Source organism: Lemur catta, chromosome 14, assembly GCF_020740605.2.
Source record: "Lemur catta isolate mLemCat1 chromosome 14, mLemCat1.pri, whole genome shotgun sequence".
Lineage (NCBI taxonomy): Eukaryota > Metazoa > Chordata > Mammalia > Primates > Lemuridae > Lemur > Lemur catta.
In genome coordinates this window covers 57,254,510-57,278,053 of record NC_059141.1, presented here as the reverse complement: position 1 = coordinate 57,278,053, position 23,544 = coordinate 57,254,510, and the positions used below count along the sequence as shown (strand labels likewise).

Sequence of the window (23,544 nt, the reverse complement as noted above, 5' to 3'; positions counted from 1 at the left end):
AAAAATATATAGAAAAAATTAGCCAGGCATGGTGGGGCATGCCTGTAGTCCCAGTTACTCGGGAGGCTGAGGCAGGAGGATTGCTTGAGCCCAGGAGTTTGAGGTTGCTGTGAGCTAGGCTGATGCCATGGCATTCTAGCCCGGGCAACAGAGTGAGACTGTTTCTCAAAAAAAAAAAAAAAAAAATCAGTTGTAGGCCCCCAGCAACATCAAGCAGAAGTACACGTACCCCTTGCTCCAAGCAGGCACAGCCCCCCCGCATCAACATCTGCACCAGACACCCACACGTTTTTACCATGCTAAGTGTGAGGACATTAACAGCTATTTTGGGAAAGAATGAGATAAATAATTCGAAGGGAGAGGGAGGGGGAGAGAGAAGACATTTTGTGTCTTGCAGAAGTGTGAGAGTACAGAACAGCACATACAAAGGCCTGGAGCATGTCCTGTTAGGGCACAAGGAGAGACCGGCTAAATTTTTCTCCGTGGCCAGAGCAGAGGGGAGATAAAACAGGAAGGGGCTTGCGCAGGACAGCTCAGCTCCATGTGCAGGGGAGGCATGTGATCAGCCCCGGGTTTGCACGTGATCAGCTCCAAAGGCAGCGTGGAGTGTGGGCGGCCCGAGCGGCCTTCCATCTGACCGACCCCAAGCGGGCCCGCCGTGCCGTCTGTGCGACCTGCGCCATAGACGGCCAGTGCCAGGTCTCTCCTGGCCAGGTTTTCCCATTTGAAAACGAGGATTGTGCGATGTATACCTCGTGCTTTGTGGATGAAGTGAAGACCTAGTACCGTGTCTGGCACACAGGAGGTGTCCTTCTCCGTCCCTACAGGGTGAGAGACAGAAAGTTCTGAGGTTAAAACCACACAGGATGAGGTGGCATTTGGGAGGGGGCTGCAACGGTGAAAAATCTCGAATGCGGCAGGAGGAAGCGGCTCAACCTGTGAAAACGGGGACCCAGGAGGGAGGCTGGAGAGGAGTTTGGATGCGAAGCTGCGGGTGGTGGCAAGGCCCCGACGGCGCAGGGACTGCATTTCCGTCCCGTCCCATCCGGAGCAGCCCCTGCTGGCACCTTCCGGGCCGGCCCCGCGCTTCGGTGCCCGCACCCGGCCGCCACTGTCCTCGCAGGCCCGCCAGGGGGCGCCACGGACCGGGCCCTGCCGGGCTGCTCGGCGGCTCCTCCCCTCCTTCCCGGCTGGGGCCCGGCGGGCGTGACGTGCCGCCCGAGCCGCCGGCCTCCGCCGTTCCCAGGCCGCGCAGACGTTAACTCATTCCTGCCTGGGGCGAAGGAGGCGGCCGGGCGGGCGCGCGCTGGAGCCGGCCTGCCTCCACCTCCCTCTCCCGAGGAGGCCCGGCCGCCGAGGGGGTCCGGGGGCGGCTGGCGGACGGCCCGGGGCGAAGCGGGGGTGCGGGCTGGAGCCCCCTGCCCTCCCCTCCCCTGCCCTCCGGGACTGCCCGGGCTCGGGCGTCGGCGAGGGCGCGGAGCGTCCCGGCCGCAGCTCCCCGAGGGCCTCGCACGGGCCGCTGGCGGCGTCCGAGCCCGGATCCGACCGCTGGCGCCCAGGACACCTGAGGCCTGGGACGGGGCGCGCGGCCGGGCGGCGGTCGCGGAGAGCCAGGCCCGGCCTGGAGTGAGTCAGAAATCACCTTGTTTAATTACACATTCCCGAGGCCGCCGAGTGCGATAGGGGCCTTTTGAACTTGCCAATTAGAGATGAAATATCACCTTCTAATTTGGATTAGCTTAATTTCGTCACGCAGAAATAGCAACAGCCCCGGGGCTCCGAGACGGGATGTCAGGTCTCTCTCCTGGCATGTGGGGTGGCGGCAGGCCAGGCTGAAGGACAGAGGGGGAACGTGAAGCTGCTGCTGCTTGACCCCCTCGCCCCACCCCCGCCAGGAGTCGGGGATGCGAAGCGGGAGGGGAGTTGCCAGGAAGGTCCCTTCTCCTTGCAGCCCCCCGGCAAGGAAGCTGGCAAACCCGGGTCCAGATTCCGGCCTGCCTCTGAGACCTTCGTGTTGTGGGAGTTTAGAAAAGGAGGTGGACCGGGGAGTTTAGGAGGCCTTACAGTGGAGGGGAGCGACTGCCAGGCAGAGAAAATAGGGTTGGTATTGCTGGAGGCAGGCAGGAGAGGTGGGCAGAGGCTTATTTGGAAGAGGCTTGCTAAAGCCTGCCTGGCCGCCTGGGGAGGATCTAAGCAGGGATCTGGAGTTGAGTCGGCCCTGAGATCTGACTTTGAGATGGCCCCTCTCCAAGTCTCAATTGCTCAGCTGTAAAGTGAACTTGCAAATCTGATCTGTCCCCCCTCGTTGGGTTGCAGCAGTATTACCGGAAATAATGCACATAGAGGGCCTGGCATGTGCAAGCCTCATTCTGGTGTGGGCAGCACCATTCAATAGAAAAAAAATTTCTAGTAGTCACATTTTAAAAAGTGAAAGAAAAGAAGTGAAATTCAATTTAATGTATTTTATTGACCCAGTATATTCAAAATATCACTTCAATATATAATCAATATAAAATAATTATTAATGAGTCTTCAAACTCGAGCGTGTGCTCTGCACTGAACAGTGCTTCTCCGTTCAGACTAGCTGCCTTTCAAGTGCTCAGCAGTCACATAGGACTATGTATTGGACAGCGCAGGATTAGGGCTTTTGTTCTTCATGTTTTTTAGCAGAGGACTGTGCTTTACAAAAAAAGGAAACAAAATCTTGCAGAGAACCCCATCCTACATAACAGAAAGGGATGAAGCTTCTGAAGTTCTGCCAGGGCACCTCTCCCCACGCCCCTCCCTCATGGCACTCCTCAAATCACCTATGCCCCCAGCATTTTGAGACCCTCTGCTCTAGGAACCAGGGAGCTATGCAGGGTCGTTAGGGAGGGCGACGACACCTTGAATCTGCGCTTTACAAATTTATAAAATGCCCACACTGTGTCACTCCCTGCCTGCCACAGCTGTGAGGCAGGCAGGGGTGTCATACATTCCGCCACTGAGTAGACTCACTCCCAGGCTATCTGACTTTGGGCTGTCTCATCTCCCTTCCCCCTCCCTCCAGCCCACAGTCTACTGGGACTGGGCTTCCCCAGGTGACCACCAGGCCATGAGAGGAGCTGACAGGACATCTGACCCTGAGATCCAGGTGCCACCATCCTTGCTATCCTCACTCACATTTAGTGACACACTGTGCCAGGTACTTGGCTAAGCTCTTTATATTTCTTATCTTCTCTTAATCCTCATAATAACCTTGTGAAGTACTAAGAATTATTATTGCCATTTTTAGATGTGGCAGCTGAGGCCCGGAGAGGTTAAGGAACTTGCCCAAGGTCACACAGCCAGGCTGTAGCAGAGCTGGGACCTGGAGCCAGGGCTCTTGATGGCTGAGCTACATGCCAGAGTATAGGGTCTCTGCAATGTTTAAAATGACTCCTCAATGACATGGTGCATTGAGACGTCCTGGAAATTGGACTCATGTTCTTTACAGAGGCAGCTTGGGGTGATAGAGTGGTTTTGGAGACACACTCTGCCACTTGCTGGCTCTGTCTGAACCTCAGTGACCTCAAGTGCAAAGGGGGATAATGTAGGACTGACTCAGATGATCTGTTATGTGCCTAGTCTACCCCTATGGAAGTGGGAGGAAGATTCCTTATGGAGAAGATTGTACCTTTGGAAGCTAGCAGCACTCCCAGGATGGCTCCAGGGTAGGGCTGTGGAGGGTTTTATCCCTTGATCCTTCAATAACACAGGCCTGGTCCCCACCCACCCCCAGCACAGGGGTTTCCATGTCAGCCAGCTTTGAAGGGCCAGTCACCTGGGAGTAGAAGGTGCAGAGTGGGAGCCACAGGTCACCCAAGGTGGTCCAGGGGAAAGAGAGACCAGAGGTGGGACCAGGGTCTTGAACCCCGAGGAATACCCTCCTCTCCAGGCTGGGGCCCCAGAGCGCTGCCTCAGTGCAGTCCATCCTGCCCAGGCTGAGCTCAGGAATGAGGAGGGAGGCTGCCTGGACAGGCTTCTTGGGGTGGGGTGAATGAGGCCTCTTTCCAGAGGGGCAGACTGTGAACTGAGGTGAGGCTTCTGGAACCTTCTTCACTGAGAAGGGAAGCCAGCTGGACCTTGTGTGCAGGGCACAGCTGGGTCTCCCCGGCTGGGCGTTGAGGGCCAAGGCGTGACGGTGCTGTGGGTAAGCAGCTGCAGTGCTCTTTCTGTGTCGTGAGCCCCAAAAGGTTTTCTGCTTTCAGGGAGCTGGGGGAGGGGGTAGCAGAAGTGGGGCAGTGTGTTCTCCTCCCTGCACTCTAACTCTTTGGTAACCTCTAGACAGTCACTCAAACACACTCTCAGCTTCCACCAAAGTGATGTGGGGAAACAGGGGTCCCCTGCGGCAGCCACAGGCCAAGTGAGCAGCTGCACTGGGTTGTGTCCCCCAGCATCTCTGCCTAGGCTCACTCTGATGACTCCTTCAAGATCCCCCACCCCAATCAAACCAAGATGACATTTCCCCCCAATACAAATCAAGCCAAGCTGTTTTTCAAGAAAGCAATTATAGTCAAACCTGAAACCTGAACCCGAAAACCCAGCTGCCAGGTCATCTGCTTTGTGCCGAAGGCTGAACTAGGTCCAGGTTCAGCAACCGCATGCCAATCGAGGCATTTCCGTGCAACTGAAAGCATCCTCCAGTCAAGCTGAGCTGACCCACTCCCACCCTCTTCCCCGGCCCAGGCACCCGCCCCCACTCCCAGTCTTATGCAGGCCTCCTGCAGCCAAGGCCTGGCCGGGCCCCACCCTGTACAGCTGTAGATATTTATAGCTACATCCCTCTTCCAGCCCCGTCCAGTTCCCAGAGCTCTGCTGCACTTGCTCTTTCTCTGCCTGGGCTCCCTGCTGAGAATTCAAATCTGGGGCGTCAAGAAATTCAGGAACAAGTCTCCTGTAAAAATTGGGATTGTACTGCTCTTGTTAAAGTCACCTTTTGCAGATCTTTGGCTGGAGGTGGGAGAGTTTGGGAGAATGAATTCCTGACACATTTTCCTTTCGGTATTTTTGTCTTGCAGTGCCTGCATCTACCTACAGCCCATCCCCAGGGGCCAATTACAGTCCAACTCCCTACACCCCCTCACCTGCCCCTGTCTACACTCCTTCACCTGCCCCCACCTACTCTCCATCCCCAGCACCAGCCTATACCCCCTCGCCTGCCCCCAACTATAATCCTGCACCCTCAGCGACCTACAGCGGGGGACCTGCAGAGTCTGCTGGCCGTGCCCCCTGGGTGACAGATGATAGCTTCGCCCAGAAGTTTGCCCCTGGCAAGAGCACCACCTCCATCAGCAAGCAGGTCATGCCCCGGGGGGGCCCAGCCCAGGCGCCCCCCCTTGCCAGGGGCACTGTCCAGAGGGCTGAGCGTTTCCCAGCCAGCAGCCGGACTCCGCTCTGTGGCCACTGCAACAGTGTCATCCGGTATGATCCCACTGTGCCCCTGTGCTGGGGCGCTGAAAGGGTGGGCGTGCATGGTGCTTCCCCACAGTCTGAGCCCTGCGGTGGTGGGGTGGGGGGCGGCAGCTAGGGAGAAAGCCGCATGCATGGCGGCCTTGGGTCCCTCTGGCTTGCCGTCTGGTCTGATCCTCTCTGAGCTTTAGCGGCCATAACTGTGTGACACCCACTTCCCTAGGGAGGAGGGAGGATTGCATGAGGTAAGTGGGGGGAGCTCCCAGCAGGCTGTCTAGTGCCAGGAGCTCTCCCTTGGGCTGAGGCTGGGTTCTGGGAATCACCAGTCTTGTTGTCAGTAGGTTTATTTGGCATGTTGCAAGCTGGCTGGCTGTTGGTTTGACCCAGCTTTCCTTTAGGGTCACTTCTGGGTCTTTCCACAAACAGGCCTGTTGCTGCACCAGGCTTTGGTGGGCATCTGCCACACTCAAATGAAAAGCTGTCATTTCACACCTAGAAGACAGGGACCATGGGTGGTGGTGTTTGAATACAGTGTGTGTATGTGTGGTGCGAGCTTATATATATGAAAACCACACTTTTATTTATAAATACAGTAATTCATGCTCAGAAAAATTAGAAAACACAGAAAAGTAAAAATTAGAATGTAAACAATTACCTGAGAGTCCCAATGTTCTGACCACTACCTAGAACTAGACGATCCAGGTTTGTATCGTGGTTCTACCACTTACCAGCCCTATGACCTTGAACAAATTGCTCAGACTCTTTGGGCCTCATTTTCCTTATCTGAAAATAGGTATCGTAATAGTACCTACTTCATAGGATTGTTGCGAGACTTGAACAAGTTAATAAATGCAAAAATCTTCTGGCATAGTGCCTGCAGAGTAGTCACTTAATAAATGCCAGCCACCTGCAGCATCATCATTGTTCTTATTGTAATTATCAGTAGTCAGCTGAATTCTGTAATGTGCTTACCCAGACCCCTACTGGTGCACATCTGAGTTGCTTCCCAGTTTCTTTTACTGTAAGTGACGCAACAATGAACACCTTTCTGCATGGAGCTTTTCCTGAATTTCACATTATTTCATTAGAACAGTCAACAAAAGTCAGAGTTGTTGGGTAAAAGTTTGAACATTCTTGGGGTTCTTGAAATATCTGGTTCCAAGATTTGGGGGCTGCCTTATTAGGTGCTGTTCTCTGCTTCCCCAGGGGCCCTTTTCTGGTAGCCATGGGCCGCTCCTGGCACCCCGAAGAGTTCAACTGTGCCTACTGCAAGACCTCCCTGGCAGATGTGTGCTTTGTGGAGGAGCAGAACAACGTCTACTGTGAGCGGTGTTACGAGCAGTTCTTTGCCCCCATCTGTGCCAAGTGCAACACCAAAATCATGGGGGTAAGTGGGCAGCATCCCTCTGCTCTGACCTTGTCTTTTTCCTTAGCCCTGACCAACCTCTCCCTTCCCTCTGAGATTCTGGGGTCCCATCAGGAAGCCAAGAAGTTGCTGGTGAAAGAGAGAAAGGAACTCCATTTTTATCCTAGAAGGGAGTCATTTTGTCACCAACGAATTAGGGAGCAAATGACCTTGAAGCAAGAGATGATTCTATGCCTGTGCTGCACAGCCTGAAGTGGTGGTGGAACTTCTGCAAAGCAAACTATTGCTTCGTAGCCTGATCTCACTGCTCGCCTGCATGTGGCCTTGGCCCTCCATGCCTCTTTGGTAAAATGGCAGTAGTAAGCAACACATCCCTCCCAGGCTGAATGGGAGGATTAAGCATCACAGCTTACATAAGAACACATAGAACCTGGCACCCACCTGGATAGAGGGAACCCCTCCTCTGCCACCCCCAGGTTTTTCTTCAGCATGTCCAAGGCTTGCTTCCTGGGCTGTGCTGCCCTGTTCCCTGATGGGCTGCTCAGGCAGTGGCTGGGGCCTTGGGGGACGTCAAGCCCGGCTCCCTCTCTCCCTTGGACCTTTCTGTCCTGAGCTCAAGCTCTTTCCCTTAGGAAGTGATGCATGCCCTGAGACAGACGTGGCATACCACCTGCTTTGTCTGTGCAGCCTGCAAGAAGCCTTTCGGGAACAGCCTCTTCCACATGGAAGATGGGGAGCCCTACTGTGAGAAAGGTAGGAGCACTGCAACGACACGCAGGAAGCCCCCCAGTCTGGGAGAAAGTGACAGGCACAGGACACTAACTCTTGCCTGTGTCTATTCACATCTGACCATCGGGAGGCCTTTGTTTCTGGGAGAAGGGTTTGTTTTTATTTTTGTTTTTAATGGCAGAGTCATGCTAATATTACACAAAGGAGGTTAATTGAGCTATCTCCTCTGCCTGTTTGGTTGCTGTTTTCCTGGGGTAAGGGTGGGGACAGAGTCTGTAGCTTATTTTACACATCCAGTCTCTTCTCCCTTCCCTGCGTCAACTATGTGGAGTACAAGTTGGCATTTGATAACCGGTTGAGAAACTTGCAGGTCATTTTGACTTGAAGACCACAAGGTCTAGTTTGAAAAGGCTTTGGGGCCGGGCGCGGTGGCTATAATCCTAGCACTCTGGGAGGCCGAGGCGGGTGGATCGCTCGAGGTCAGGAGTTCGAGACCAGCCTGAGCAAGAGGGAGACCCCCGTCTCTACTAAAAATAGAAAGAAATTATCTGGCCAACCAAAATATATATATATAGAAAAAAAATTAGCCGGGCATGGTGGCGCATGCCTGTAGTCCCAGCTACTCGGGAGGCTGAGGCAGTAGGATCGCTTAAGCCCAGGAGTTTGAGGTTGCTGTGAGCTAGGCTGATGCCACAGCACTCACTCTAGCCCGGGCAACAAAGCAAGACTCTGTCTCAAAAAAAAAAAAAAAGAAAGAAAGAAAGAAAAGGCTTTGGCTCTGTGCTTCATCCTGCGTTGTATTCCTGGCTCCACTTCAGGCTGGCTTTGTAGCCCTGAGTGAGTTACTAAACTTCTCTGAGCTTCACTTTTCTCATCTGTAAATACCTGTCTTCTGGAGTTGTGGTGTCAATTAAACCAGAGAGGGTGTGTAAAGCATTGGGTATGCAAGAGTCCCCTCCCCTGCTCCTGTGACATTTATCAGACCTTGATGTTCCTTTAGAGTCCTGTAATCTCACTCTCTGAATTCAGACTTTCTCTATACCCCAAGAATGCTATATGCTATCTTAAAAAGCAGAGTAAATCATTGTTAGTTCAGGAGGCACAGCAATTTATTAGACAGTCGGGAGTTCTGGCTAACTGAGCACTCACTCACTTGTTTATTCATAGCCTGCCCCTTTCGGAAAGGATTTAAGGCAGCTTCCAACAAAGGTAACATAGATACAGAAGGCTAAGAGTATACAACTAGAAAATCAGAAGAGGGAAACGCAAACATGCTGATTGTGAAGAATAACAGAGCTGCAGTGACTGACTGGGTAGCAAATTTGAGGGCAAAAACAGAAACACAGCAAGTTAGTTTACTTTAAAATCAGAAAGGAGAAAACATTCAGTTCCTCAAGGTAAAAAGCAAAACAAAGTAAAACTTCTTTTCCCCGATGATAAATTATAAAAGAAACTTCTTGGATTCTTATAGTGAGAGATTCGCTTTCCAGCTCTGAAGTTAATTGCATGACTTTAAACAAGTCACCTCGCTACTCGGGGCCTTAGTTTCCTTGTCCATAAAGGGAGAAGATAACATCTGTCTTTTCCCTTCTTATGAGCATATGATATTGATTGGTAATTAATGAAAGTGCTGTTGTTCTTTGACTAAAAGCATTACCACTTCCATAGTTTGTGATAAGCCACAATTTGTATCAGAGATTTATGAAAGAATAATAGAGTTCCACTATCAGCTGCCCCTCTTCAGAGTAACTCCCCCCAAAAGATTCTTAAAAGTGATGTTTCAAGGAAGAAGAGCCAGGATGAGGATAGTCCATTGTTCAGAGAAGACAGTGAGAAAGCAGATTTGCCTTCAGACCAAGGTACCTGGAGAGACCCAGATTGAATCCCTCGTGGGCCACTATGTGACGATGGATAAGGCTCTTCCCTCTTCCCAGTGTCTGTTTTCTCATCTAAACCACCTCGTTCAGAGGCTGTTGTGAGGATGAAGTCAGATAATGCGTGCAAAGCTCTCAGCAAAGCACCTGCCCGTGGTAAGTGGGCGATGTGAGTGGCCCCTGAAGTGGCTCCAGGAGGCTCATGGCTCTCCAGGAAGCCCAATTTGCAGTCCACTTCCTTAGGCAACGGAAATCATTGAAATGTTTAAGGCTAGGAATTAACACAATCTAATTTTTATTTTAGAAGGAATACTAGAAGTTTAGTATGTTGTTGAATGCAATAAAGAATGATATTCCTAGGAACAAGGTAAAGAGAGGAGAGCTAGATGATCCAACAGTCAGGTGAAGTCAAGCCTGGCTCATTAACCTGCCCTAGAACTGGTAAAATATACTGGAGTCAGCCAGGAGGGAGGTCCCCAGTGTCATACTGTGGGACATTGTGCTTGCTTCTGACCTTGTCATCATTTTTTTTAATTGCGGTAAAAAACTCATAATATAAAATTTGCCATCTTATCCATTTTTAAGTGTATAGTTCAGTATTGTTAGTATATGCACATTGTTGTAAAACAAAGCTCCAGAACTTTTTCATCTTGCAGATCTGGAGCTCTTTGCCTATGAAACAACTCCCTCCTTCTCCCTCTCCCCAGCTCCTGGGAAAATAGGCAAAATAGAATAACTACCATTCTATTTTCTGTTTCTGTGAATTTGACTACTATAGAAACCTCATAAAATATAAGCAGAATCGTACAGTATTTGTTTTTTTGTGACTGGCTTATTTCACTTAGCATAATGTCCCCAGGTTTCATCCATGACGTAGCATGTGTCAGAATTTCCTGTATTTTTATGGCTGAATAATATTTCATTGTGTGGATAGATCACATTTTGTTTATCCATTCATTCAATGGACCCTTGGGTTGCTTCTGCCTCTTGGATGTTGTGAATAATACTGCTATGAAAATGGGTATGCAAATAGCTCCTCAAGATCCTGCTTTCAGTCCTTTTGGGTGTATATCCAGAAGCGGGATCTCTGGATCATATGGTAGTGTTATTTTTGTTTTTTAAGGGAGCCTCCATGCTGTTTTCCAGGTAGCTGCACCATTTTACAGTCCTGCCAACAGGACACAAGCATTCCAAGTTCTCTACATCTCCATGAACGCTTGTGATTTTCTGTTTTTGTTTTTACATAGTAGCCCTCCTAATGGGTGTGAGGTGATATCTTGTTTTGATGTCTTGCCTTCATTTTTATTAACAACTTGGAAGAAGATACGGAAGGGAGTCCTGTGGAATCTGCAGCATGAGCCAGAATGATAGGGTCTGGGCTGAAAATACTTCAGCCGGCTGCTCAATGACCTGACACTTTCATCTAAGCTCTGCATACAAGTAGGAGAGGTAGGAGGGTCAGCCCCTTGCAGGTGACCCTGCACCTGAGCAGTCCCCAAGGCTGGCGGGGCATCACAATCCCCTGGGGAACTTTAAAAACTGGAGAGAAGATAAATTTCCAGACCTACCTCAGACCTGCAGAAGGAGAATTTCACAGGTCACCCCATCGTACCCAGGTGATTCTGATACTCAGTTAGGTTTGGGACTCAGAAGTGTTTCTCCCAGCACCAGCAGCATCAACCTCACCTGAGAACTTGTTAGAAATCATAGATCTTCAGGCTCCACCCCAGATCTGGTGAATCAGAAACTCTGGGAGTGGAGCCTGGCAAATTGTGTTTTAAAAACCCTCCACATGATACTAATGTTTGAGAACCATTACTCTAGAAAAGCACTAAGCCCTTTTTCAACACAGAGCATCTGTGATTTGATGGATGGCAATTCTTTTACAATAGCAATAAAATCCATTAAACACAAGGGTATTAATTCAACTTGGGACAAAAAGGAGTCAAAGAAAATTAGGAAGACTTAAAGGGAGAAATAAAGGAAGGAAGGAATAAATAAATAAATAAGCAGCTAGCTTATGTTCCTTGTAGGAAAGGCCCATGCACAGACTTAATTCCATACCCATGATGTTCTCCTTTTGTAGAATAAATAAGGAAAAATACCAACTTTTTTAATGTATTAATATTAGGGTCAGACCCATGCTACCAAATTTTTTTTTTTTTTGAGACAAAGTCTCATTCTGTCACCCCACATGGAGTGCAGTGGCATCATCATAGCTCACTACAACCTCAAGCTCCTGGGCTCAAGCAATCCTCCTGCCTCAGCCTCCTGAGCAGCTGGGACTATGGGTGGGCACCACCACAGATGGCTAATTTTTCTATTTTTAGTAGAGGCAGGGTCTCGCTCTTGCTCAGGCTGGTCTCCAACTTCTGAGCTCAGGCAATCCTACAGCCTTGGCCTCCCAGAGTGCTAGGATTACATGCCCACCTGTGCCTGGCGGAGCTACCAAATTTTAAAACAAAGTGGCAATTCTCCAGATCAAGTTTAAAACAGAAAAATTAATCAGTAGGAAAGACTAGACATTTAAGAAATAGATTCAAGCCATTGTAAGAGCTTAATATGTGAAAAAACAACAAGAGAAGGAGTCACTATTTAATGAGGTTGTTTGAACCATGTCTTTGTCCATTCATCATTCCTCCATCAAGCATGTGTCAAGCATGTACTCTGTGCCAGTCCCCATACAGGGAGCTGAGAATAGATGTGAGCATGGCAGGGTCTCTGCTTTCAAAAACCTCAAGCAAATACAGCATCATGTGATATGCTGGCATGTACATGGATGTTCAAGAAATGATAGATGAATGGATGGATGGATGGATGGATGGATGGAAGAGGGAAGTCCAGCGGAAGCACTCAGGAAGGCCATCTCATCTCTGTTGGTTGGGGAAGGGGATGAAGACTTCCTAGCAAGAAGGCATGGCCCAAAAGATAGCAGAGATTCCAGAAGAGAAAGTGGGGAGGGTTTTCCAAGGCCAGGATGTGGTTTATGCAGAGGCATGAGGGTGGAAGAGAGAGCCCAGGGCAGCTGGAGACTGCCTGGGAGCGACAAGAGAGGAGTCAGAAGTGGGGTGCAGGGCTCATCCTCAGGTGGATATGGGTCAGGCTATACCCCACACCAGTAAGTTCCTACAGAGCACAGAGTGAATTGTAAATCTGCTGTAACTTTCTAAAGGAAGCAGGACAATGTTTTCTTTAGCTCTAGAGAGGCTATACATTTCTGCCTACTAAAGAAGTTGAGTATTCTAAGATTGCTGGACTGGAATATATAAGAGTATTTGCACGACAAACTATAATTAAGTATGAAAGGCAAAGCCATATGTTGGAAAAAACATGCAAGTGATAGGTATAACTTATCAACACTCAACGGCAGGTAGATAAGGAGCTGGAGACAGCATAAAGTCATGGAAGGGGGATGAACTTTGGAGTCCATCAAGCCTGGTGCTGCTCCTAATGACCTGTGTGATGGAACCGCTCCAGTCAGTTTGCTTGTCTTTAAGATGGGAATATTATCTCTTCACTGAGCTGGCACGAGGATTAAGCAAGAAACATAATAGACACTCAAATCATGGTTCTCTTCCCTCCTTTCATCATTTATGAAGACTTTCAAAATAACAGCCAACATTTTTGAGTGTTTGTGCCAAGTACTTCACTTGCATTATCTTATTTAATCCATTCAGTGACCCCATGAGTTTGGTACTATAAATATAGTATATAGATGAGAAAGTTGAGGCCCTGTGGAGCTAGGCAATTTGTCCCAGGTTTGAACAATTCCTTAATAGAGCTAGGATTTAACCCAGCTCGCTCTTTCTTCAGAGTCCAAGTGTGTAACCCCATGGCACACTGCCTCTGAGCACATGGTCTAAGACAGCAAACAGACGTACCGTCCACAAGGAGATGAAAAGAAAATCACTGTAAGAAAAAGCCAATTGTGGCAGAGCTATCGAGAGAAAAGTATATTTCTGGGGGGATGAGGGCTTCATAAAGGGAATTGAGCTTTTCTAGAACAATTTAGAGAAGTTCTACAGTGAGTGTGGTTCTACAGAAGTGCAGCCCCTTTGGGCCAGAGAGGACAGCTGCCATGGTGGAGCACAGGACCCGACCCATTGTGTCTCAGCCAGGGGATCTGCTAGACCCTTTACCTCTTTGGGTCTCAATTTCTTCATCTATAAAACAAAACAAAATAATACTTCAATCTCTGAGGGGTTTTACGAAGATTAGGTTCATTGATTGATTGATTCGTTCATTTCCTACATATATATCGAGTATTGGATGTGTGCCGGGCATTGTGCTGGAAGTACAAAGAAAGCATGTCATCCTTGACATTGAGATACTTGCAAATAATACTATTTATGTGAAAATGCTTGTTAAACTGCAAAGCATTAGTATACAAGTAATATTTAGTAATAGTAACTTCTTGCTTGGGGGTGGGGGAGGAGGAGGAGGACCTGCTCCAATAAAGTAGTTCAAATATTGTTTATAATAGTGAAAATTTGTCAACACAAATGCCCGATGACAGAAAAATGGCCAAGCAAAGAACATTCTATAACTCTTAAAATTGTCGAATCCTCATTCTTCTAAAATAAGCATAGCTGTTTGGAAATGTGGATTTTTTTTTATCTGTTTGGGGATCGATCTGTTTGGGATATCAGAGGTGACAGAAGCAGAGGAGATGATCACATTACAGAAAGTTGGTGACAATTCCAGAAAGTGTTTGCAAATCTGACCAGCACAAGGTGGTGACTAAGCCTGAGTCTGCACAACATCAGTACAAATTATTGGAAAAGGAAAAAAAAAACCTAGTCATGTAACTATGTATTTTGTCTGTGCCATGATAAACAGTCATTTAGGTTTCACCCACTGCCCCCTGCCCACTGATTTGGGGGTATCCTGGCCTTGGGTCGATGTGGCCAGGACGCTCCTCACTACCCTCCGGGGTGCCTGTCCTCACTCTGTCTTTCGTTTCAGACTACGTCAATCTGTTCAGCACCAAGTGTCACGGCTGCGATTTCCCTGTGGAGGCCGGTGACAAGTTTATCGAAGCCCTGGGGCATACTTGGCATGACACCTGCTTCATTTGCGCAGTATGTTTTTAGCATGGGATTCTGACTTTCTGAGCGTGGGCAGGAGGGAATGGAGGGGGCGCAGATGACCAACCCTCTATATCCCTTGCAACTCTAGCATTCTGATTTCCTGATCACTTTTAAAAGCTGGCAAACACCATGATGCCTTGATATGTCATGGTTGAACAAAGTTTTATTACTAATAATTATTTATAAGCCAGCATGGCTTTGTGACTTTCCATTTCGTAAGGACAACAGAATGTCCCAGGATTTGGCCAACCAGCAGTTTGTCTCAGCAGCAATGCTCTCAGGAGGCAAAGCAGCAAATAGTGCTTGGATTAAAAGAGGGGCAGTTGGGTTCCTTTGGTTACTCATTGCTTCAGATACGATGAAGTGATTTGAGGGGTTTCCCCCAAATTTTCACCTTGAGCACTGGATTGGAGCTTATTGACTAATCCTGTGAAAAACCTATGACAAGGTTTCTCTTGATAGAACCTTTAAAAAGCAGGACTGAGTACCATTGTATTTTCCTAAGTGGTCCTGTTCTTGATATATAGCTGCCAGGAGATAAATCCTAGATTAACTATTAACTATGTGCAATTTATTTCTGCTGACTGGCGGGTCATTTTTAGTATGAGACTGGCATTTTCCTTCTGAGCGCTTTGGGTTGGGGTGGGGACATCATGGCGAGACATTTAGACTCTGAGTTAGAGGTAAAAATCAGTCATCCCTGATAAAGCCCTGTAATGTCAATCTGTAATTGACTAAACTTCCTTTGGGAAAATCAATGTCCTACACTATTTTTTTTTAAAATCAGAGTTGCTCAAGGTAAATTTTGGGAATGTATGGAATATCTGCACAGTTTAAAATTGAATCCTTTTTTATAGACTTATGATAGGACAAACCCTGTTCGTAAAGTTTACTGCCACATGCTTCTGGTTCTACACTTCACTTCTACGCCCCACCATTTGTGGGACGCATTGTATTCACTGTGTGTATTAGTTTGCTAGGGCTGCCGCACAAAGCACTGCGAACTGGCAGCTCAAACAACAGAAATTTATGCTCTCGTAATTCAAGAGGCCAGAATTCCCAAATCACAGTGCCAACAGGGGGCCATGCTCTTTCTCCTAGCTGCTGGTGGTTGCCAGTAATCCTTGGCACTTCTTGGCTTGCAGCTATGCAACTCCAGTCTCTTCCTCCTTTGTCACAAGGCTGCTTTCCCTGTGTGTGTGTGCCTTCGCATGGTGTTCTCCTCTTCTTATGAGGACATTGGTCATATTGGATATTGGATTAAAAGCCCACTTTACTCCAGTATGATGTCATCTTAATTTACATCTTGATTGCATCTGCAAAGAGCCTATTTCCATATAAGGTCACTGCTGTGTCCCTGGGCTGGGTAGGCGGGAGGTACCGGGGGTTAGGACTTCAATATATGAATTTTCGGGGATACAATTCAACCCCTCAATACTCAGATCTTTGAATAGATTCTCTAGTTGCCTTTTAGGGTCCTTTAAATACATCAAGGCCTCCCCTCCAAAAGGGACAATGGTATAAATATACTGACTTTGGGGTTGTCCCCTGAAGAGCCATGGCTCAGGAAGGTACAACATAGGGCTCTTTGACCCTTACATTCAAGCCCTGGCCTGTCTGGGCCTGAGACACTGCCTGCAAGTCTGGTTACCCAACTTCTAGAAGGATCCAAGAGACTTGGAGAAAGTCCAGGAAGACAGTGGCACAGAAGGCCTGTTCTCCAAGGGCAGGCTGACGAGGTCGGTGCTGGGTGCAGAGGGAGCTGTGGCAAAGGCGAGCGTGGGTCGGCTCCCGCGTGCCTGCCGTGTTTGGCTGAAAGCCACCAGACACAAGTCCTGGAGAGAGACCAGAGGAAGCAGTAAAGCTTAGGGTGGTTCAGGCTGATATTACAAATAAGTTCCAGAGAACTAAGTCCAGTCCGGTGTGACAGACCTGTGCCACTGCCCAGAGGACCTACCCAAAGAAAATGGGCAGATTCTGCCCTTTGGAGAATCAGCATGGAGGTCGTGAGGTCTTCCTCCAGCCCAGCCGGTGCCCACTCACTGCCCCACTGAGACACAGCAAAGTGCAACATAGTTCTACTCCTTGGGAAGGAATCTTTTTTTTTTTTTTTTTGAGACAGAGTCTGGCTCTGTTGCCCTGGCTAGAGTGAGTGCCGTGGTGTCAGCCTAGCTCACAGCAACCTCAAACTCCTTGGCTCAAGCGATCCTCCTGCCTCAGCCTCCCAAGTCGCTAGGACTACAGGCATGTGCCATCATGCCTGGCTAATTTTTTCTGTATGTATATTTTTAGTTGTCCAGCTAATTTCTTTCTATTTTTAGTAGAGACAAGGTCTCGCTTTTGCTCAGGCTGGTCTCAAAGTCCTGACCTTGAGCGATCCTCCTGCCTTGCCCTCCCAGAATGCTAGGATTACAGGCATAAGCCACCACGCCGGGCTGGGAAGGAATCTTTTAATTGGAAAACTCTAAGGGTTTTATTTTTTTTGTTGTTGTTACTCTTTCTATCACTTTACATTTCCAAATCACTTTTAATGAGCATGTGTTTTTCTGTAACTTAAAAAAAAAACAGAAAACCCAGTAAGAAAGGAAGATCTGCACTAGCTCTCCCAGCTGATGTGCTGTTTTCCCACTGATTAGATATCATTAGATATTAGACTGATTCAGTTTACCAAATATTCCCAGAGTTTGGGAAGTGAGAGAGTACCCCAGAACAAGTCTCTAACTTCAAGGAATCTAGAATCTTGAAAACAAAGCTAACAGATATGAACAATTAAAGGGAAGAAGAAGACAGTATCTCTCAAGTCCAAAGCCATAAAGGAAGGCTGGTAGGCTGAGAAGGGCAGGCTGGGTCAGGGTGAAGGTTGGGCTCCTGTCTGGCTTTGGCACTTGAATTCCAACAGAAGGGATTTGAGTCCTACCTTAGTAGGGGAAAAATGTCTTACTGATTCCCTCTTTTCTTCTAATTCTATTTGGTTTCTCACCCTTCCCCACTGGCATGGTATCAGGAGGGGATAGGCAGTGGCAAACTTTTGCAGGCAGTCACAGGGGCTGCTGCAGGTGGCCTCGTTTATTGCCTTAGCTCTGCTGGGACTGCAGTCAACACTGTCCATGGCCACCACTCTTCCACAGCCAGGCCCTGATGCCACCTGGCTGTGGGGTTTGGACCATCCCTGCTGTCCCCCCATGGTGGGTGGGCTGGAGGCCTCCTCCACCATGAAGCCACCCTGCACCAAAAAGACACTGAGCACGACTCTCTCTGAGGGTTCCTGCTGCCACCCCCATCTCACCCACTTCTGAGGTTCCGTCCCTTCCTCATTCCTTGGTCTTCAGTCCCCTGACAACTTCCCTCCCCAGCATGACTCATCTTGAAGCTCTCACAAGCAACCAGAACTGTCCCGGACCAGGTGGGGTCTCCCAGCCAGCACTGCAGGTGTTGACAGGCAGCTCTTTGCCAACTCCCTCCAGAGCTGCCTATCTCCCCCAAAACCCATGCTCACCAGTTATGTCTTGGGTGTCTGCCTTTTTGGATAAATCTCCAAGTTGTCACTAGCAGCTTGAGGCTTCCACAAGAGCCTCCCTATACTCAGCATCACAGCATCACCTGAGATGTTTTCAAAATACTATTTAAGCTCATTGGTTTGCAGAGCCCATTGGCAGCCCTGTGTGACCCCAAGTATAACCTTCCCATCTGGGCCATCAGGGCCTTGCACATGGGGCCATTGTGATGTCCTTTCATTTCTAGCTCTCTTGCGGTGGACACATGCTCACTGACCCAAGCTCAGCTCAGGAGGGTGATTTCTCTGTCCTCACGGCCACCCATATATGGAGACTCCACCTGCACTTCTCCTTCTGATGTTGGTATCCTGGATGTGGCTCCCAATTCTGCTCCCCTGTAGGGATCTTCAAGGTCCTCTCTGAGGCGGGGGCCCATCCCAGTCAATATGACTTCCTGGCTGACTCTGACATACGGACATTGCCAACCCAGGGCCCCGCCTACACAGTAGTCGTCCAACAAAGTCAGAGGGCTGCCTCTGTACAGATCCGCAAACCCAGAACGGTTTCAAGTAAACACGACAACTCTCTGCTGTGGGGTGTGGGGAAAATTAGCATAGAACTAGAGTCTGACATACCTGGACACGGATGCCCAGCTCTACAGCTTACTAGGTCTGCGACTTAAGCAAGACATTTGGGCTCTCTGAGCCCCAGTTTGTTCGATGGTGAAACAGGAGAAAATCATACCTAGCCCCGTAAGGTTTTTGTGAGAATTAAAGGAGCTCATGTATATAGAGTATCTAGCATCCTGTTTGACCCATGGTAGCCTCAACAAATCAGTTTCCACCCTTCTGCGATATCTCCAGCCTCAAGCTATACTCATATGTTGTTATCATGGGGATATATAATTTTGTCTCCTTTTTTTCCCTGTATACACTGTTCCATATTTGATTTAGCTTTTTTCACGGTGGCATTCCATTGGAAAAATGCACCATAAAAATGTAATCGTCTCCCTATTGAGAGCAATTTTAGTAGTTTTCAGTTTCTAGTTGAGCACATGTTGCTTTCTTACTCTGTGGAGTTGTTTCTGCAGGATAAAATTCTGCAGAGTGGCATGACTGGGTTACAGGGGAGGCACATCTTTATGGCTCTTGTTCAGCATTGCCACATCGCCTGCAGAACACTGGGTGATTCATGTGTCCCCAGCACTGCACAAGGAGTCTTCATTCCCTTCTGGCATTGCTGATTTTAGATTGAATACTTTTTTTTCTTTTGTCGGCTAGAGTCATGTAAGGTTAAAGGTAACAAGCCATTGAATTTTTTTGTTTTATTTATTTTGCTAAATGAGTAGGTATCTAGTGGTATCTCAGGGCAGTTTTGATTTATTGTTTTTTAATTATTAGTGAAGATAATCTTTTATTATCATGTTTGTTAGTTTACTAATATTTCTTTAGATGTCAATCCTCTCTGTGAGTATCGACTGTGAACTTGTGTTGGTTCTTTATACATTTTGGATAGCATGAATTGGTCGTATTCATGGTGTATATTTTCTCTACTCCATTACATTTAATTTGAGTTTTATTTTGTCTCTTCTTTGGAAGTCTTAATTTGTATATAGTCTAACCCATCTACCCTGCTTCTGTTGTGGGGAGTACAGGCTTTTCTCTGGGCTGCATGTGACAGGGCTTTTTCTTAAAGGGGTGACTGAAGGCCAGGTATGGTGGCTCACACTTGTAATCCGAGCACTTTGGGAGGCTAAGGCAGAGGATTGTAAGGCCAGGAGTTCTAAGTTGCAGTGAGCTGCGATAGCACCACTGCACTCCAGCCTGGGTGACAGAGCAAAACCCCGTCTCCAAAAAAAAAAAAAAAAAGAAGAAAAGAAAAAGAAAAAAAATAGAATGGGAGTTAAAGCAGTGATTGAAATTTTTTGCTTGTGTCACCCTGCCACATGGGCTGCAAGGTCCCGCCTCACGCAGTTCTGTTCTCTGTCCCAGGTCTGCCACGTGAATCTGGAGGGGCAGCCATTCTACTCCAAGAAGGACAGACCCCTGTGCAAGAAGCACGCACACGCCATCAACGTGTAGGGGTGGAGGCGTCTGGTGCTGACGGGCAGAGCTGCTCTTGCTGCTGGCAACAAAGGATTCAAGGAGGCTGATGTTTCTTTTGGGGGGAAGAGGGGAAGAGAGGAAGTGATTGAGCCCTTTTGAAGTATAATTTTAGTTTTTTCTTCGGTGCACAGATCATGTATTTGCATAGTTCCGACTAGAAGCCAAATGAAGATTCAAACCAAGCTAGTAATTAATCCAAGACTGGAATTGTACTTCAAACGTTTAGAACAGAATTCCAAGAACTCAAAAGTGAAAAACAAAAAGCAACTTTCCCAAAGTGATACACTTCCCTGTGGTCGTGGTCACCAGAGTAGGGACAGAGCTCAGAGCAGTTATGGAGAATCCAAAGCATTCTGCAGAGTTCTTTAGAGCTCCCCTGGCAAACAAAATGAAGTGCCAAACAGTCCTTGCTGCAGGGTATTTTTAGAGCCATAGCTGAGAGCTTGTTAGCTAAGACCTATCGGCCTTTCCTCACCAAAAAAGGAAGTGTTATTCCATTACTAGCGTCATGGAGCTACCTCTGTGCATCAGACTTCGGACCTTGAATGAACTTGAAACGTTCTAAAGGGAGCCCCCATGTCCAAAGAGATGTCTTCTGGGAGCCACTGGGCACTTGCCAGGGCTCCAGGAAGGGCTCTGGCTCACTCTGCAGACAGCTGAGAAAGATGGGCCTTTCAGCCACCCTCTTTCAGTTTGAAACAGCCAATGTCCCCAGAAGGCTTAGCTCCTTTTTGATTTGTGATGGGAAAGTGGAATTGGGTTTTTCCAGTTTTGCTTTGCAGTGTGTGAGAGGAGATTTTAAAGACTCTGGGTTGTGTTTGGCCCTTGTTTTACTTTAAGAGGTTTGTTAGCATGAGTGTCCAGTCCTGTGCATGTATTTCACCCCCAACCTGTGACTGCTCACTCATGACATCTTCCTCAGTACCCTCTATCTCAAACAGGCTTGGTGGCCTATGGAAAAGAGAGCGAGAGAGACAGAGACAGAGACAGTGTCTAAAACAGGATGGCAGAATAGGTTGACATGCCCACACTCTGGGTGGGGAAGAGGAACCTTACTTTCTGCCAACCTCAGTAAGAGTGCATGAGGGGGCAGGACCTCCCACCCTCAGGTCTGCACCAACCATCCTTTTAATATATTCCTTTCAATGCAGCACAGTGATTATGTACAATTGTGCTGACTGCTGGAAGGAAAAGATGGACTGATATATATGCATTTGCCATTTTGGCCAATACTTTTAAAAGCTATGAGCTGAGTTGATCTAGCAATTATTTAAGTATTTATTGAAGTAGACTTGGGCCTTCAAACTTCTTTGCAGTATTAGTGATAGTTTGAGTTAAGTAAGCATTTTAAAGCTGTTTGGTGATAACGAGAGAAGCTTAATTTCTGAGGTTGGAAATGGGATAGTCACTTTCCTTTTTAGGAAGCACTGTTATTATGCTCATTGAAAACGGCATTGAAGCAGGCAGTTTGCGTGGCTGTTTCTCACTTGAGCACGGTGTTTAGGCACTCCTCCAACACAATGCTACTCTGTCCTCACTCCTGTTTTGAATTTTTCTCTTTGCATGTTTGAAATGTTTTATGGGAATGCATTAGAACTCTTTTTCTTCTGAGAACTGAGGCTTCCAGGGGACTGCCATCCTACCAGTATGTCTCTCTTCCCCTGCGGGAGAAGGAAGCAGCTAGCTGTGTCCCTAGCAGGAAGCCCGAACTTTTTCCAAGCATGAAGCCACCAACTTCCCCCAGGGAACATCAGGGAGGGACATAAATGTGCTCCTACCACAGGGCCTTTCTTACCTTTGGTGCCGTGAGAAAGTGAGACAAGGTACCAGGCAGAGTAAAATCTGCTGGGACTGACTGGAGACTTGTCAGGAGTTGCAAACAAGTACCTTGCAGCATTCTGTTATTTTTGGAAAGTTCAAATATGCAGGGACAAGGCGGTTGCTGACTTTACAGAACAGCTCTGAGTAGGTTTTCTCCAAAAACAATCTATTAAATTATCTGGGACTGGTCTCAAGGAAAGAAAAAAGTTCCCCAGAGCTCAGTTTCCAAAATCTCTTTTTAAAGGTGTTACACACACACACACACACAGACACACACACACACACACACGTGTGATCCTTAAAAAGTGTATGATCATTAAGAAGAAAAGTGAAATATCTCAAAGGACAGATTCACCATAGTCCTTTATTGAATCAGTTTTTCAACAACTCAGAACTAGTGTAGATTCTGAGGTACTCTTTTATTTACCCAAAAAACAGAACAAACAAACAAAAAATTTTGAAGGTAGCAGGAAAAGGAGGGAGGTTTGAGTGTGGTTTATTCAGTGTCTGTAACTCTGATACAGTGTCAGAATTAAGATTGTATCTAGTTCAGATTAACATCATGGATGTCCTTTAACACCAAAGCAAATGCAATTTTTAATAGTCCATGATGGGGTGTAGACTTTGGAGGTATCATTCTTGTCTCCTCATTGTTGACATTAATTTAACATTTATAAACATAACTTTTTGAAACTTAGTGACTTGTATCTGCACTGTTTGTGTTAGGAATCTAGCTTTTATAATGTTAACTTTTCAACCCAGGTACTCTTGCTTTGGGAATTTTTTTTTTTTTTTTTGGTTAATATTTCAGAAGTGGAATATAGCATATTAGAGGTGTGCACAAAAAAATATTTTGCATGGTTTTTTTGGCCTGTGTGAATTCCTCTTTTTAGCAAAATAAAACTCCAAAAAGGATATGCAAATACAGATTTTTCTGTGTAAAGTTTTTTCATGTGATATCAAAAGTAGCTTACTTCCATATGACCACAAGTAGAAGTCTGAGACAAAACAAAACATCTTATGGAGAATAAACACAACTCACTTGCTGTGTTGCTCAATAGCAGTTTAATCAGCTTGTTTAAACAGACAAGGATATGTGAATAATATAAATGTTTTGCATGCAAAGGAAGTTTACCAGGTAAGTAATAAACTGAAGACTACACCTTGCCTAGTATTTTCAGAAAGGTTTCTTTATTTAGCTACTTGGTGGTCAACTATTCCTTTTCTTTTTGTTTTTGTTTTTTGAGACAGAGTCTCGCTCTGTTGCCTGGGCTAGAGTGAGTGCCGTGGCATCAGCCTAGCTCACAGCAACCTCAAACTGCTGGGCTCAAACAATTCTTCTACCTCAGGCTCCCGAGTAGCTGGGACTACAGGCATGTACCACCATGCCTGGCTAATTTTTTCTATATATTTTTAGTTGTCCAGCTAATTTCTTTCTATTTTTAGTAGAGATGGGGTCTCCCTCTTGTTCAGGCTGGTCTTGAACTCCTGAACTCAAACGATCCTCCCACCTTGGCCTCCCAGAGTGCTAGGATTACAGGCGTGAGTTACCACGCCCGGCCCGGTAGTCAACTATTTCTGATTTTTTTTTTTTTTTTTTGAGGCAGAGTCTTTCTCTGTCACCCAGGCTAGATT

General features: G+C 47.3%; 1 protein-coding gene across 3 annotated transcripts in view; it reads left to right on the top strand.

The window, feature by feature from the left end:
• The window catches only part of LDB3 (LIM domain binding 3), a 61,220-nt gene extending 38,386 nt beyond the window's left edge, over positions 1-22,834 (top strand). For all 3 annotated transcript variants that reach the window (XM_045569041.1, XM_045569044.1, XM_045569040.1), the window contains 5 exons: positions 5,040-5,442; positions 6,637-6,817; positions 7,429-7,549; positions 14,365-14,480; positions 19,975-22,834. In XM_045569041.1, coding sequence (XP_045424997.1) covers positions 5,040-5,442; positions 6,637-6,817; positions 7,429-7,549; positions 14,365-14,480; positions 19,975-20,064 — 911 coding nt within the window. In that variant the 3' untranslated portion in view covers positions 20,065-22,834. The remainder of the gene's footprint in view (positions 1-5,039; positions 5,443-6,636; positions 6,818-7,428; positions 7,550-14,364; positions 14,481-19,974) is intronic.
• Positions 22,835-23,544: the final 710 nt, after the last annotated feature.